At 46.2% G+C, this 16,347-nt stretch overlaps 2 protein-coding genes and 1 long non-coding RNA gene across 3 annotated transcripts in view; 2 read left to right on the top strand and 1 right to left on the bottom strand.

Moving 5' to 3' along the window:
- Nucleotides 1–1,963, top strand: part of col28a2a (collagen, type XXVIII, alpha 2a) — a 106,219-nt gene extending 104,256 nt beyond the window's left edge. Inside the window, exon 35 of the mRNA XM_078229207.1 lies at nt 1,914–1,963. Coding sequence (XP_078085333.1) covers nt 1,914–1,921 — 8 coding nt within the window. The 3' untranslated portion in view covers nt 1,922–1,963. The remainder of the gene's footprint in view (nt 1–1,913) is intronic.
- Nucleotides 122–13,972, bottom strand: LOC144504047 (uncharacterized). The gene is made up of 3 exons (XR_013499575.1): nt 13,935–13,972; nt 7,191–7,262; nt 122–225 (listed from the first exon to the last, which is right to left on the bottom strand). It is a non-coding gene; the product is annotated as an uncharacterized LOC144504047 (long non-coding RNA).
- A 598-nt stretch (nt 13,973–14,570) lies between these two features.
- bbs5 (Bardet-Biedl syndrome 5) overlaps nt 14,571–16,347 on the top strand; it is a 27,980-nt gene continuing 26,203 nt past the window's right edge. Inside the window, exons 1-2 of the mRNA XM_078227706.1 lie at nt 14,571–14,679; nt 14,841–14,892. Of these exons, the coding sequence (XP_078083832.1) occupies nt 14,618–14,679; nt 14,841–14,892 (114 nt within the window). The 5' untranslated portion in view covers nt 14,571–14,617. The remainder of the gene's footprint in view (nt 14,680–14,840; nt 14,893–16,347) is intronic.

Genomic DNA, 16,347 nt, shown 5'->3' with positions numbered 1-16,347 from the left:
TGAGTCAGTTGGTACGTGATCTCAGACTTTTGTATCTTTTTTCCCCGACAGAAGAAGGTGGAAGAGTGTGCGTGGGGTGCTTGATTATGCTGGCTGCTTTTCTGAGGCAGCAAGAAGTGTAGACAGAGTCAGTGGATGGGAGGCTGGTTTGCATGATGAACTGGACTAGGTTCGCAACCCTTTGTAGTTTCTTGCAATCTTGGTCAGAGCAGGAGCCATTCCAGCCTGTGATGCAACCAGATAGGATGCTTTCTATGGTGCATCTGTAAAAATTGATGAGAGTCACAGCGGACATGCCAAGTTTTAGCCTCCTGAGAAAGTAGAGGAGTTGGTGGCTTTCTTAACTATAGCATCAGCATGGAGGGACCAGAACAGGTTGTTGGTGATCTGGACACCTAGAAACATGAAGCTCTTGACCAGTTCCACTTCATCACCATTAATGTAGACAGGGCCATGTCCTCCTCTATTAGTTCGATGAGATTCTATTTTTTAGAAGTGCTGTCAAAGCACTGTGTATAAATATATTTGATATAAGTAGAGGATATACAATCAATACAATGTCACCCACAGTTTCCCAAATACAATTTGGGAAACATTCTAGTAATGTTAGCTTATGAATTATGTTGGCCAATAGTAGTATATCCGCCATAACTGGGCGGCATGGTGGCACAGTGGTTAGCATTGCTGCCTCACAACGCCAAGGACCCTGGTTTAATTCCCGGCTCGGGTCACTGTCTGTGTGGAGTTTGCACATTCTCCCCGTGTCTGTGTGGGTTTCCTCCCACAGTCTGAAAGACGTGCTGGTTAGGTGCATTGACCCGAACAGGCGCCGGAGTGTGACGACTAGGGGAACACAGTAACTTAATTGCAGTGTTAATGTAAGCCTTACTTGTGACAAATAAGTAAACTTTAATTCATCATTTCCGAATATATTCTGGTTATGTTGCCTCTTTGTGTTCAGTTCTACATTTATAGGAACATGCATTTATCCCAAAACCCTTTTTCTCGGAAGTAAAAAAAATGATTTTTAACTCAGCACACTGATGTTTGTACATCTGCGCTCAGTAATATATTACATTTTCCATGTACTGATCTGGCTAGACAGTTTTGTGTGTGAGCACCAAGTAGAATTTGATGGAATGGTTATACAACATTTCATAGAGATAGAGCAAGTCACAAAAAAGAAATAAGTCTGAAGGAAACGGGGAGAAAACTAGATGGCACTGTGTGACAAAAGGGCAAAAAAGGGAGAATAGTGAAGCTAGGCCAGATCATTCACTGGGGGCGGAGGGAAGGCGGGTAAAATGGATCTCTGGTGGGTGGGATGGGGGGAACAGGGGGGTCCGCTGCCACTCTGCGGGCGATCGGTGGGGGGGAAGGGGGCAGGGGGTCGCGATCGGTCTGTGTAGAGGGGGGGTGGGTGGATAAGGGGGACAGTGATGTCTGTGGGTGCCATCGCTCCCGCTTTTCGCTCTCAGGCCGCTTTCTCCGCTTTTTGCAGCTCGGGAGCGATGTGACACGGGCGCGCTTTTTCAAATTTCTTTCTAACTGCGCATGCGCAATTCAGAGCTCTGATCATTTCGGGCGCGCTAAGCCCTGCCCACAGCGCGATTCAGACCCGCGATTTTTTTTTCAGGCTAAGTGCTAATGGGGGCGCCTGAAAACAGATTTCCAAGTCGGATCTGAATTGCGCCCAGATTCAACACTTAGAATGAAAATGGTAAAATCAGGCCCTAAGTCTCTGAAAGTGCATTATTGCATCATCACATGGTTATTTATGGGAGTTTGCTGAGCGTATATTGCCTGCTACATTTACTATACTACAGCAGTGACTACACTTAAAGCGTTTTGAGATACCCAGTGGTCTTGCAAAGTACTATATAAATGCAAGTCTTTTTTTCTTTTAACAACAGAATCCTGATGTGGATCCCAGGATGATTGTATTTCAGCCAGTCCTAATGAGATACTGGAAGAAGACAGAAAACTATCTTTTGTGCATTTGTTACATTATGAACAATATTTTAATATTTTGGTAGCTATTCATAAAATTCAATTTGTATAAATATGTTAATACAGATGCATACCCTTTTTGTTAATTTGTCTATATAAATGCAATTCTCAGGGGTGAAAATGAAAAGTAGAAATATTTTACAGTACGTCTGAAAGACTATCTTCGCAATAATTGCAAATCAAGAATATAGAGATTGGGAAAGTTATTTTTGTTTGCCTTTAAGTTTTGTTCTATCCTATGCCAAAAACATTAATTTGACTAGTTGCTAAGAAGGAACATTTAAGCAGTTACAGCTGCAACGATGGAGTTTGTGCAAGAACTCTAGTTTTACAAATTCTGATTTGTTTCTCTTCCAAAGTACATAAAATGGTCTAGACCATAAAGTTTAAAATGGTATTGACATGTCTTTTTATGTGGTTGCCTGATAAAGACTGAAATCACTGGACTGCTTTTTTTCTTTCCACTGTGCACCACAGTACTTTGTACAGTTGATGAAATCTTATGAAATCAGTCAAGTTTATTTGAACTTTGTTTAGCTGGCTGCAAGTACAATAATTGGAAACTAACATCAAAAGCAAGTCAACACAACTGATTGCTTTGACTGGTTATTGTGCTAAAGCACCAAAGACCTGCTACAGAAAATGAGAGATGACACCGTTCACATGTTGCAGGAGCTATTGGAGCATAGTTTTTTTCTAGTCATTGTGATATGATTTGTTAAAAAATGACATATTTACTTGTTTTGTTGTGCTTAGCATGTGGACAATGAATTTGCAGTTACATTTTTTATTATATCTCAAAAATGTACCAATGGTATAGATTTTATAAAGTAACTATCCACTTTGATTGCATAGTGCTCATTGGAGCACTGTTGTGATACATCCATTGTTTCCTCCGGTGCTGGGAGCAATTTGTTTGTTTTTGGTTTCATGGGTTATTTACATTTGGGAAAAGGGAGTGGGAAACACTGAACGCTAATGGTCATGGCATTGCCTTGCTGCCCAATGGGTGACTCACTTATAATGAGGGAGCTTCGGCTGAGTGAACATCCAGGATGAATTCCACGCTGTTTAGTATTTCTCTAGTTTACCTCTTCTGATTAGGATATGTCTCCCTAATGTGCTTCCGCAACAGGTTTAATGTATGGAGGACTTGTCACAGAGAGGGAACACATCCCTTGCAACTAATTGTGTTAGCCTGCGCATTGGGGAAATGTTGGGATGAAGTGTCTTGCTCTCCACTGAGTTAATAAAGCAAACACTCAGATGGATGCTGTGGAATTTCAGAACTTACCAGAATCTTTATGGTCCTCCAGAATGGATAAATACAGGGATGTGATTGGACTATACTTAGGAAGGTGAACGTAGTCCCTCCATTAGTCATCTGCATAAAGTTATGCAGTTTGTGTTGGGTTCAGTACATGCAATATATGTCTTTCACATAGCTGCAAGTAGACCATGTAAGTGGCACGGTCAAGAAGTTCGCCAGGCATGTGGATGGGAGCGGCAGGAGGGGGAGGGGGGGGTTTACATGCAAGGATGCAAGGGGAGGTTAAGAAGACAGTGAACTCAGAAGACAACATGATGAGTTGAGATGGAGGTTGAAGTCACTGAAGATGAGAAATCAAATACAAAATATTGTGGATGCTGAAAATCTGAAATAAATATGGAAAATGCTGAAAATGTTTATTACTTCTGGAAGGATCTGTGTAGAGAGCACAGAGTTGTGTGCTGGATTTATAGGGGTGCTACAGTCTCCGGCCTATGGCTATAATGTAGGTAGGGAGTCCACCCAGCAGACAAATGGCTGCCCCACAGTCATTTTGATTGGCCATTTTCAGACTTGAAGCAGAACTTCAGCCTCTCAGAGATGGAAAGTGTCACCTCAGAGAGCTGCCAGCCAATCTCCAGTACTGGCAGCAGTTGAGAGCAGTGGCCACAGCCATTACTGACACTAGGGGCTTGACAAGACATTCAGCACTAGATCAGGACTTGCTAAATATTTGGAGGTTTGGTCAGGCCTTGGCAAATTAGGGTAGGGGCCAAGGTCTGAGAGGCCATTGGAGAAGGAGAACATGAGGGAGGCGAGTTAACACACAGTGAGCCCATTAAGGAGGGACCTACCTACCCTCTCAGCCACAAGCCATGCAGGGAAACCGGTGTGGCTTGACAATGAGCCTCTCCCACGGCTCATTAATTCCTGGTGGCCGTGTGGGATGAAGTCCTTAAGTGGGCTTTAATTGGGTTGCCTGATGCCACCAACACCACTGGTAAACTTGCACTTGGGCCGGGGGCAGGTGCATATGCAGTGGGCAGGCCATCTATTGCACTTTACATGCTTCCGTCCCACCTTCAAACCTGAAGTCCAGCCCAATATTTCAGATCAGTGACGTTTCATCAGAACTCAGTCCATCAGATGAGGAGTCATTCAACTGAGAGGCCGAGGGAGGAAAGCAGTGAAGAAATCTCACTGAGAAAACTACAGCCAGACTTGTATTTATATCACATCATTCACAAATTAAACAATTCAGGGAGAACACCCATATACTGACCCCTGGGGCTGAATACTGCACATTGCTGGCTTATGTTGGGTGCCTTTGCCAGAGAGTCCTCTTAAAGAACTGCTTTAAAAGTGCCTAGAAGAATGACACAACAGCTACCTGTGACTTCTTGATCAACTAATGTTTGATTTTGTTGAATATTTTATCATGTACCTGCAGCTCCCTGAACCTTCTGCTCCAATCTTCAGCTATTCGCAGCATTTTAAATGCTTCACTCCTAATATTGCTGCCATTATTTCCATGTTGTACAGAAGTTGTGCTACAGAACCACCAACTATTATTTAAATGAGCAATTCATTGCAGAGTTAACACTGGAGAGATCAGCAGGCAAAAATGCCTTGTTTGGGGCACAATATCGCCATCAATGGCTCGTTAAATTTTCAGGTCCTTTCATTTCAAAATCACATCATTTAATAGATCTTTGTGTTAAAATCAAACTGAACAATTTCAAATGACTCAGAAGCTTCTAGAAACAGCTAAAGTATGGATTGGTTATTCCAAATCCATGTAATTAAAGATTAAAACTAATGTGTACAAGAATGATGAACAAGCAAAGTAACTAAAACAAACTAAAACAGCAGTCTTGCGATTGTCACTTCACATTGTAGGGATGGCTATATAGATAAGACTAACTTCTGACTTTTTCAGGAATTATATGCATAGTTCAATGAAGTGCAAAGGAGGTTATTTGGTCTTCTGGCTGTAACATTAAAGCTTATTTAGATACAAGTTAATATGCTACATACAATTGTCTAGGTCAATGAGACAAACAAAAGGAATTTGTTCTCTTTAGATTTGTAACTGATAACGGTGTGTTAATGTCCTTGAAACAGACAAATTAATCTGTAAAATTATACTATTAAATTAATTCATTGCTTATGGATGTGCCCTTTCTAACTTAATCATCTTTTTAAAATGATTGACGACAATAATTGTTCAAATTCTGTGAGGTGATGTGCCAATTCTGGTATCCAAGGTTAACATAGCTTTACAAAGAAATCGCAAATATTTTGGAAGAAATTTAAAGAATTTGGAACAATAACTTGAAAATGAATGCTTGGAAGCCATCCCTACAGCTAGAGGAAGATGCAAAGATATAATTGAAACCAATTGAACCATTTGATGATCTAATTAGTCTGTTCCTACAGAAAAAAGACTTAAAAGCACATTAGTGTTGTTTGAGCTCTGCTAAGAACATGCTGCAACCTTGAAAATGAATTTGTAATATTACTATTAAGTTAAACACCACTCGTACTGTTTTATTTTGTCAGATTCTGTTGACTATACTAAATATGAGTTAGTTTTAGAATGATTATTGTTGCTCAGTGACATTAATTGTGGTGTTGTTGATGTAATTAAATAAAGTAGTTTGTAGTCCATTAAGTTTTGTGCCATATCCTTAAGGTTTCCTAAGTGTGATGAGAGTTAATGGAAAATAGCATCATGTCAGACTTACTTAAATGCAGCTTTATAGAACCTTAGTTAGGCTGCACTTGGAACATAGTGTTCAATTCTGGTCGCCACACTGCCAGAAGGATGTGGAGGTTTTGGAGAGGGTACAGAAAAGATTTACCAGCATGTGGCCTGGTATGAAGGGCATTAACTATGAGGAGAGGTCGGAAAAACTTGATTTGTTCTCACGGGAACGACAGAGGTTGAGGGGCAACTTGATAGATTATGAGGGGCATGGACAGAGTGGATAGTCAGAAGCTTTTTCCTAGGGTGGAACAGTCAATTACTAGGGGGCACAGGTTTAAAGGAGATGTACGAGGCAAGTTTTTTTACACAGAGGATGGTGGGTGCCTAGAACTTGCTGCCGGGGGAGGTAGTGGAAACAGATACAATAGTGACTTTTAAGGGGCGTCTTGATAAATGCATGAATAGGATGGGAATGAAGGGATATGGTCCCTGGGAGGGTAGGGGGTTTTAGTTCAGTTGGGCAGCATGGTCGGTGCTGGCTTGGAGGGCCGAAGGACCTGTCCCTGTGCTGTGTTTTGTTATTTGTAAATGCTGCCTGGGGATTTATTTAAGCAAGTTTGTTTATGTAGGTTTATTCCCTGAACTAAACTAGCAATTCTATTAGGTTACAATGAGAAATGGCGATTCAACTTTGTTTCCTGGATTTTCAATTTAATTATTCCTATAGAGACAATGTTAAACTACTGGAAATTTTAAAAGGAAAAAGTGAATATGAATAACCAAATAAGTACAAATAGAAATATTTTATCCGGTATGAATTTTAGTTTGGACAAAGCAGTTAAATTGGTAACTCCTTGTCTGCAGCTGTCATTCTCAAATGAGGGTGTGTTGGAAGATCTGTTTCAAGCCATTGGAATTCAACTATTTACTATTACATTGTACTTGCAGGCCTACAATTTTCCAACATTCAGTGGCAGGCCCATGCTTATGATCATAGCCTTAAGTTTGCAATCTGTGAATCCTAGAATTTGCCTTGCTTTCTCCCAATGGAAAGCAAGTCAAAGTACAAGAACAACATCCAAGCATCCATAACCATTGGGAAAATCTTCTGTTAAACCTTGTGACCTCAGTCAAACAGCCTACCATTATTCGATGTCTCAAGAATGTCACACATAAAGAATCGTCATTTGGGAGACTTACCAGCTGTGTCCTTGGAACTTTATTCAAGAGTGTGCACCATCAGGAGAAGAGGACTCAAAAATCTGGGAAGAACTATGATAATTAGAGTTTTAGTCATAATTCTAATCATAAGGAAGTATAAAAACTATGCATAAGAAATTGGTAATTAAATTAAATTTTGTCTTCTTTATAAAAAAAGTCTGCAGAATAAATAATAGAATTAGGGACCACAACTATAAAAGCCCCAATTTAACTCTTCCACACTGCCTGACCTGACCTGAACTTACTTCTATTCACAGCTTTGGTTGTGAACCCAGGTCCACAGTACTTTGCTGGGACTTCTGAATGAAACATCAAGAGAAATCCACCACTGCTGCAGCCTTGCCAAGGCACCCAAGGCTTGGCTAGATCCTGCACGCTAACTGGAACTCAGCACATGGACTTAAAGCCTACCTTTTACATAAGAACATAAGAAATAGTAATTTGCTTAGGCCATTTGGCCCTTCCTGGCTGAACTTCAACTTCTTGCACTCTACCCATATCCCTTAATCTCCTTAGTACCTTAAAATCTATCAGCCTCTATCCACAGCACTGCAGGGTAGACAATTCCCAAGAAGAACAACCGTTTGAAGAAATGTCTCTTCATCTAGATCCTAAATGGTTGTCCCCTTATCCTGAAACTGTGATCCCCATGTTCTAGATTTTCCAGCCTGGGCAAACATTTTCTCAGCATCTACTCTACCAAGCCCCTTAGGAATTTATGTTTCAATTAAGTCACCTCTAATCCTTCTAAACTCCAGGAAATATGTCTCCTCAATCTCTCTTCATAGAACAATCCTCGCATCAAAGGAACCTTGTTTCACTCCCTCTAGGTGTAACTTCACCAATGTCCTGTCTAATTGTAGTAAAACATATTTACTCTTGAACCCCAACCCCTCTGTAACATAGCTAGATTTCCTTTTGCCTTCCAAATTGCATATTCTACCTGTGTGTTAACTTTGTGATCCATGCACAAAGACACGTAGGTCCTTCTTAATGCAAACATCTCCCAGTCTCACACCATTCAAAAATATATTTTACTTGATTATTTTTCCTATCAAAGTGAATAACTTCACATTTTACCACATTGTATTTGAACTGCCAGATTATTTTGCCTACTCGCCTTACTGGTCCATATCCCCCTGCAACCTGTTTGTGTCCTCCACATTGCTTATTTTCCTACCTAACTTTGAATGATCAGGAAACTCTAAACAAATTTATTTTTTAAACTGTAACATTCATTTTCTTCTGAAAGAACGAGACTGCATAATTGTTTTGTTTCAAGGCCTGAAAGGTTGTTTAGAAGTAATGAAGATTTACTACAACGTTAAAAACAGTTGCTCATGATTGAACAATGCTTCAGCTTTTCATCTGTCTTTCATGCAATAGTATTGAGTAATTATCATAGATTTACAGCTTAACTGTGATTTCTGTGTAGATTTATCAGTGGAGACATCAACAGCCTTTTTGGAGCAGCAGCATGTCTCTGACAGCAACATGTTTAACTGCTTGTGTGATGATGCCAGGGGCTGTGGTTAGTTTTACCCAGTAATAGCAGGAAGCACTGATAATCTCACTATTAGTACCGCAAAATCTTGGTCTTTGGAAGTGTAACCTTATAAAATTACAACACTGTGAGTGTCCGTCCATTTATGGGAATGGTGGTTGATGTTGAGAATGAAAAAATTGAATACGTGCCTCAACTTCAACACTTTTGTTTTGGTCTTATGCCTGCCTGGAATAACCTTTCCTTCAAGGGTGCCTCCTAATCTATCAAACAAAACACTTATAAATCACAGATCGAATGAATTGGGAAGAAAGAGAATGAAATACAAAGAAAATGAGGTAGAAGGAGAGAAAGATGAGGAAAGACAGAGTAATAAGTACATCAATACCACTCGATTGCCCCTTGTAATGGGAACAGAACATTACTTTTATCTCATTTATCTTTAAACATAAATTGATTTCTTGGGGATATTGCTTAAAACTGAGGATCTAATTCCTTAGATTTAAGCAGTGCTCAGAGCTCTACGGCAAATTAATTTTTTGTCTCTGGTGATAATACATCAAAAACTTTCTTGTGCTTACTGATAATTTTGAAAATTAAAATATTGTCACAATCATGTGAGGAGGGGTAGATGCCTCTCTTTTCCCATTCCTCGTTTGACCACAACAGATTTTAGAAAAAGGATGCTTGTCAATTCAGTGAGTGTTTACATGCTGTGATCATAAGACACACAAACACACACGTTTTCTTGCATTTTGACAAAGAAAGAAGAATGACTATTATTGTACTTAACCTGGTCTAAGGGAAATAACATAATACACTATTTTTTGCTTAGATACATACACACACACACAAAGTTCACACTGACACAAATTGATTACAAAATGGGGAAGGGTTAATAAAGCAAGTTTGAATGCAGTAAAAATTAAAGGGTTACAGTTTGTGGAAATTGGTGACGTGACTGGCTTGAGGTTGAGTTCAGTGGTCCTGTTGCTCTCCCTCGTTGAGATGATTTAAAGATGTTGCCAGGTGATTTGTCTGTTCTTCTGGAGATAGCAGTGTAGGGTTGAGTTCCTATTAGAAATCTCTGCCTGCTACTAAACTTTGAACTATCAGGAAACTCTAAACAATTTTTTTTTTTTAACTGTAACATTCATTTTCTTCTGAAAAAACAAGACTCCATAGTTATTTTGTTTCAAGGCCTGAAAGGTTGTTTAGAAGTAATGAAGATTTACTGCAACATTAAAAACAGTTGCTCATGATTGAACAATGCTTCAGCTTTTCATCTGTCTTTCATGCAATAGTATTGAGTAATTATCATAGATTTACAGCTTAACTGTGATTTCTGTGTAGATTTATCAGTGGAGACATCAACACTGATTGGTTGGTTGCAATCATCAAACGGGTTGGAAAGCTTGCAAGTTGGGTTGGATAGAGAGACCTTGGGTCTTCTTCCTTCAGCATCTTGGCTGTTGGTGCTGTACTGCAAAAACGTGCTTAAAAGACACAAAGGGATGGGCTTCCCACATAACCATCTCCCTCTAACTGATCAGGAATTCAAACACGGTTGTGACTAGTATATTCCATTGTAACTTGGTTAGTTCAGCCAGAGGTCCCATTGTCCAAGTGATAGGTTTAATCGATCATCTGTACCAGCTGAGTCCCCGGATGGTTGTCTTGCTGATGGAGACAGGAGACGTGGTTTATTCATACTCTCCTGAGCTCATTGTCATTGATGAGTTTTTGCAGACAATGGGGGGCGAAATTTACTGGCTCGCCCCATTAACGATGGGCGGAGCGAGCCAATAAAATCGTGCAAGAGCCGAGAAATCAGGATCACGCCTGATTTCTCAGCTCTCGCAATTTTACGAGAGCAGGAAATGGGTGAGAGACTGAGTAATTTATTCAAATGTATTTAAATGAGGATTTACATGTGTTTAGCGAGCCCAGCGCTCAATCGTCCAGGTTCACTTGTCTTTATGGCCTCGCCGGGAGAGGTTCTCTCCAGCAAGGAAAACACCTGCTCCCCACGAACAGAGAACAGTCATGTCGGCCTCGCCAGTGAAACTGGAGGCCTCAACATCAAGCATGATGGGTGAAAGGCAGGTAAAACTAATAGGTGAAAAAGATGATGGGCGAAATCTTACCACCTTTGAACACTTTCTAGGGTCAAGACCAAAAGCATGTCTCAACTCCACTAGTGCAGCTGGGTCTCTCACTTTCTCAATCTTATGATGATTTAAGAAGGGAAACATCAAATTAGAGAGGGCTAGCGGGATAGACATCCAGCTGGCCCAGTGGGAGGGCCTGCAATATTGTCCTGCTTGTAAAGCCACCAGGAGAGTGGGAGACGCTGCAGCAGGCAGGAAAACTCAAGGGCACCTCAAAATGGATGTGCCCCTTAGAATATGTGTTTAAAAATGTTTGTGGCCACAGCTGCCAGGCCTTCATTGGTGGGGGAACCTTCTCCACAGGATGGTTATAACCACAGCTCCGGCTCTGTGACAGATGCAGTTCTGGTGCAGGATAAGAGTTAAAGGGCTGGCAAGTGCCACCAACTGGGTTTTGCCCTGCAGGAGTGAAGGTTGGGGGTGCGATTGGAGGTGGGGACCTGTCTGCTGCCAAGAAGATTTCAATGACATTGCCAATCTGCCCACAAGTGGGTCGGTAAATATTCAAATTGACTCCTGCTGCTGGATGGGTAACCTTGGACTCACTCCTCCTCCACAGGGCAGGAACTCATTGGTGCACCAACCCAATGCCCTCCCATTCTACCTTTTTCCTTCAAGCTTGATATTAATATATGATGTGAAGTAATAGAGGCATAGCGTACAAGAGCTAGAAGGTTATGTTTAACTTCTATTAGTCCTCAATCTCAGCTGGAGTATTGCATCCAGTTCTGAGGGCCACACTTCAGGAGAGTTGCCAAAGCATTGGAGAGGGCACAGAAATGATTCACCAGAATGGTTCCTGGGATGAGGAACTTCAGTTATTAAGGTAGATTGGATTAGTTAGAACTTGTTCTCCTGGGAGAGGACAAGGCTAAGAGGAGATTTTCAAAATTATGAGAGGTCTGGTCAGAGTAGACAGGGAGGAAATGTTCCAACTAATGAAAGGATAGAGAACGAGAGGACACAGATTTAAAATAATTAGCAAGAGCAAAATGATACTGTAGTATCGTTTGGAGTCTGGCTCCAAACTTCCAGTCACCTGTCATTTTAATTCTCCACCTTGTTCCACTTTGACCTTCCTGCTCCGTAGCCTGCTGCAATGTTCCAGTGAAGTTCAACACAAGTTTGAAGGAACATCACCTCATCTTTACAGCCTTCTGGACTCAACGCTGAGTTCAACATTTTAGATCATAACCTTTGGCCCCATTTTGATTCCATTTTCTTGTTTTTCTTTTTAGTTTGCTTTAAAATGATTCATGATTCTGCCTTTTACAGCCATTCCAGACAGACCCTTTTGTTGCCTTTACTTGTCCCATTACCACTGGCCTTGCACCATCTGGTGGAATCTTCCCTGTCCCATGGAGGCAAGCTTGAGGGAAGGACCAGAAAAAAGGTAGAATGGGAGGGCATTGGGTTGGTGCACCAATGAGTTCCTGCCCTGTGGAGGAGGAGTGAGTCCAAGGTTACCCGTCCAGCAGCAGGAGTCAATTTGAATATTTACCGACCCACTTGTGGACAGATTGGCAATGTCATTGAAATCTTCTTGGCAGCAGACAGGTCCCCACCTCCAACCGCACCCCCAACCTTCACTCCTGCAGGGCAAAACCCAGTTGGTGGCACTTGCCAGTCCTTTAACTCTTATCCTGCACCAGAACTGCATCTGTCACAGAGCCAGAGCTAAAGAAGCCATCTCCTACGGACAAGCCCTCCGAATACACAGGATCTGCACAGATGAGGAGGATCGCAACAGACACCTCCAGACGCTGAAAGATGCCCTCATAAGAACAGGATATGGCGCTCGATTCATCGATCAACAGTTCCGACGCGCCACAGCGAAAAACCGCACCGACCTCCTCAGAAGACAAACACGGGACATGGTGGACAGAGTACCCTTCGTCGTCCAGTACATCCCCGGAGCGGAGAAGCTACGGCATCTCCTCTGGAGCCTTCAACATGTCATTGATGAAGACGAACATCTCGCCAAGGCCATCCCCACACCCCCACTTCTTGCCTTCAAACAACCACGCAACCTCAAACAGACCATTGTCCGCAGCAAACTACCCAGCCTTCAGGAGAACAGTGACCACGACACCACACAACCCTGCCACAGCAACCTCTGCAAGACGTGCCGGATCATCGACACGGATGCCATCATCTCACGTGAGAACACCATCTACCAGGTACACGGTACCTACTCTTGCAACTCGGCCAACATTGTCTGCCTGATACGCTGCAGGAAAGGATGTCCCAAGGCATGGTACATTGGGGAAACCATGCAGACACTACGACAATGGATGAATGAACACCGCTCGACAATCACCAGGCAAGACTGTTCTCTTCCTGTGGGGGAGCACTTCAGCGGTCACGGGCATTCAGCCTCTGATCTTCGGGTAAACATTCTCCAAGGCGGCCTTCACAACACACGACAGCGCAGAGTCGCTGAGCAGAAACTGATAGCCAAGTTCCGCACACATGAGGACGGCCTAAACCGGGATGTTGGATTTATGTCACATTATCAGTAACCCCCACAGCTTGCCTCCTGGGCTTGTAGAATCTCACTAGCTGTTCTGTCTGGAGACAATACACATCTCTTTAACCTGTGTTTAATGTTCCCTCCAACCACATTGTCTGTACCTTTAAGACCTGGCTGGCTGTAGGATTCGCATTCTAATCAGTATTCTGCAACTTGATTCTGTCTGTTTGCACTGTTTGAGAGCAGATTTCCACTCCATCTGACGAAGGAGCAGTGCTCCGAAAGCTTATGGTATTTGCTACCAAATAAACCTGTTGGACTTTAACCTGGTGTTGTGAGACTTCTTACTCTATTAATATAGCCTAGGATACTGTATATTTTATTAACTGATTACATTGAGAAAAAAAGCAGACTCGATGGCTGTAATCTTCCTACTCATGGCGCATCCAGAATGGGCACCATGGCTTCAGCTACCGCTGACCAGCCTCAGGCCTCACCCCCAGCCAGTGTCACCACAGCAACAGTAACCTACTAATCCTACTCCTTTTATGATCACGCAAAAACTGAGAGGCCACCTTCCAGTGCTGCAGTTCCCCCTTCGGTCACTGGCGGCGCAGTGCTGCAGTTCCCCCTCCGGTCACTTGCAGCCGTGTGCTGCACTCCCACCTCTGGTCACTGGCGAGCGCTGTGCTGTAGTTTCCCCCTCCCCCCCCAGTCAAACGTGGCACTGTCTTGCAGTCCCACCTCCGGACATTGTCGGCGCTGTTGCCGCAGTACCCCTCCGGTCACTGTTTGCCCTGTGCTGCAGTCCCACCTCCGGTACCTGATGGCGCTGTGCTGCAATTCCCCCTTGGTCACTGGCGGCGCTGTGCTGCAGTTCCCCCTCCGGTCACCGGCGGTGTTGTGCTGCAGTTCCCCCTCTGGTCACTGGCGGCGCTGTGCTGCAGTCCCACCTTCGGTACCTGATGGCGCTGTGCTGCAATTCCCCCTTGGTCACCGGCGGCGCTGTGCTGCAGTCCCACCTCCGGTCACTGGTGGCGCTGTGCTGCAGTTCCACCTCCGGTCACTGGTGGCGCTGTGCTGCAGTCCCACCTCCGGTCACTGGTGGCGCTGTGCTGCAGTTCCACCTCCGGTCACTGGTGGCGCTGTGCTGCAGTTCCACCTCCGGTCACTGGCGGCGCTGTGAAGCGCTCCTGCTGTTGCTGTGGTGACACTGGCTGGGGGTGAGGCCTGAGGCCGGTCAGCGGTAGCTGAAGCCATGGTGCCCGTTCTGGATGCGCTTTGGGAGGATCGGGATGTTAGGTTTGACATTTCGCCTCAGTGAGTATCTGCAGCGGTGTCTGCTAATGTCCCGTCGGAGAGTCTAAGATGGAGGCCGGCTGCAGCGTCCAGTCTTTAACTGACTCCCCCTGAGACTCTCCTCAATATTTATCAAATGAAGCATCCCGACTGGAAACATTGGCTCCATTCTCTCTCCACAGAGGCTGTCAGACCTGCGGAGATTTGCGGCGTTTTCTGTTTTTGAAACATAAAACTTCATAGACTGCAGCCTGGGCGCTGCTGGGGAGGGGCTGTCAGTGCTGGGGGGAGGGGGGTGGGGCTGTCAGTGCTGGGGGGAGGGGGGTGGGGCTGTCAGTGCTGGGGGGAGGGGGGTGGGGCTGTCAGTGCTGGGGGGAGGGGGGTGGGGCTGTCAGTGCTGGGGGGAGGGGGGTGGGGCTGTCAGTGCTGGGGGGAGGGGGGTGGGGCTGTCAGTGCTGGGGGGAGGGGGGTGGGGCTGTCAGTGCTGGGGGGAGGGGGGTGGGGCTGTCAGTGCTGGGGGGAGGGGGGTGGGGCTGTCAGTGCTGGGGGGAGGGGGGTGGGGCTGTCAGTGCTGGGGGGAGGGGGGTGGGGCTGTCAGTGCTGGGGGGAGGGGGGTGGGGCTGTCAGTGCTGGGGGGAGGGGGGTGGGGCTGTCAGTGCTGGGGGGAGGGGGGTGGGGCTGTCAGTGCTGGGGGGAGGGGGGTGGGGCTGTCAGTGCTGGGGGGAGGGGGTGGGGCAGTCAGTGCTGGGAGGCGGGGAGGGGGGCTGTCAGTGCTGGGGGATGGGGAGGGGGAGGGGGCTGTCAGTGCTGGGGAGGGGGAGTGGGGCTGTCAGTGCTGGGGATGGGGAGGGGGGCTGTCAGTGCTGGGGGATGGGGAGGGGGAGGGGGCTGTCAGTGCTGGGGAGGGGGAGTGGGGCTGTCAGTGCTGGGGTGGGGAGGAGGGCTGTCAGTGCTGGGGGGATGGGGAGGGGGAGGGGGGCTGTCAGTGCTGGGGAGGGGGAGTGGGGCTGTCAGTGCTGGGGGTGGGGAGGGGGGCTGTCAGCGCTGGGGGGTGGGGGCCGTCAGCACTGGGGGGTGGGGCCGTCAGCGCTGGGGGGTGGGGCCGTCAGCGCTGGGGGGTGGGGCCGTCAGCGCTGGGGGGTGGGGAGGGGGCTGTCAGCGCTGGGGGGTGGGGAGGGGGGCTGTCAGCGCTGGGGGGTGGGGAGGGGGGCTGTCAGCGCTGGGGGGTGGGGAGGGGGAGGGGGCTGTCAGCGCTGGGGGGTGGGGAGGGGGAGGGGGCTGTCAGCGCTGGGGGGTGGGAGGGGGGAGGGGGCTGTCAGCATTGGGGGGTGGGGATGGGGAGGGGGCTGTCAGCGCTGGGGGGTGGGGAGGGGGGAGGGGGGGCTGTCAGTGCCGGGGATGGGGAGGACGGGCTGTCAGCGCCGGGGGTGGGGAGGGGGGCTGTCAGCGCTGGGGGGTGGGGAGGGGGGCTGTCAGCGCTGGGGGGTGGGGAGGGGGGCTGTCAGCGCTGGGGGGTGGGGAGGGGGCTGTCAGCGCTGGGTGGGGGGGAGGGGGGCTGTCAGCGCTGGGGGGTGGGGAGGGGGGGCTGTCAGTGTGGGCGTGGGGAGGAGGGGCTGTCAGTGCTGGGGGGGGGCTGTCAGTGCTGGGGGATGGGGAGGAGGGGCTGTCAGTGCTGGGGGGGTGGGGGGT

The sequence above is a fragment of the Mustelus asterias genome, chromosome 14 (genome assembly GCF_964213995.1).
Source record: "Mustelus asterias chromosome 14, sMusAst1.hap1.1, whole genome shotgun sequence".
Taxonomy (NCBI): Eukaryota; Metazoa; Chordata; class Chondrichthyes; order Carcharhiniformes; family Triakidae; genus Mustelus; species Mustelus asterias.
This window is presented reverse-complemented; position numbering and strand designations above follow the sequence as displayed.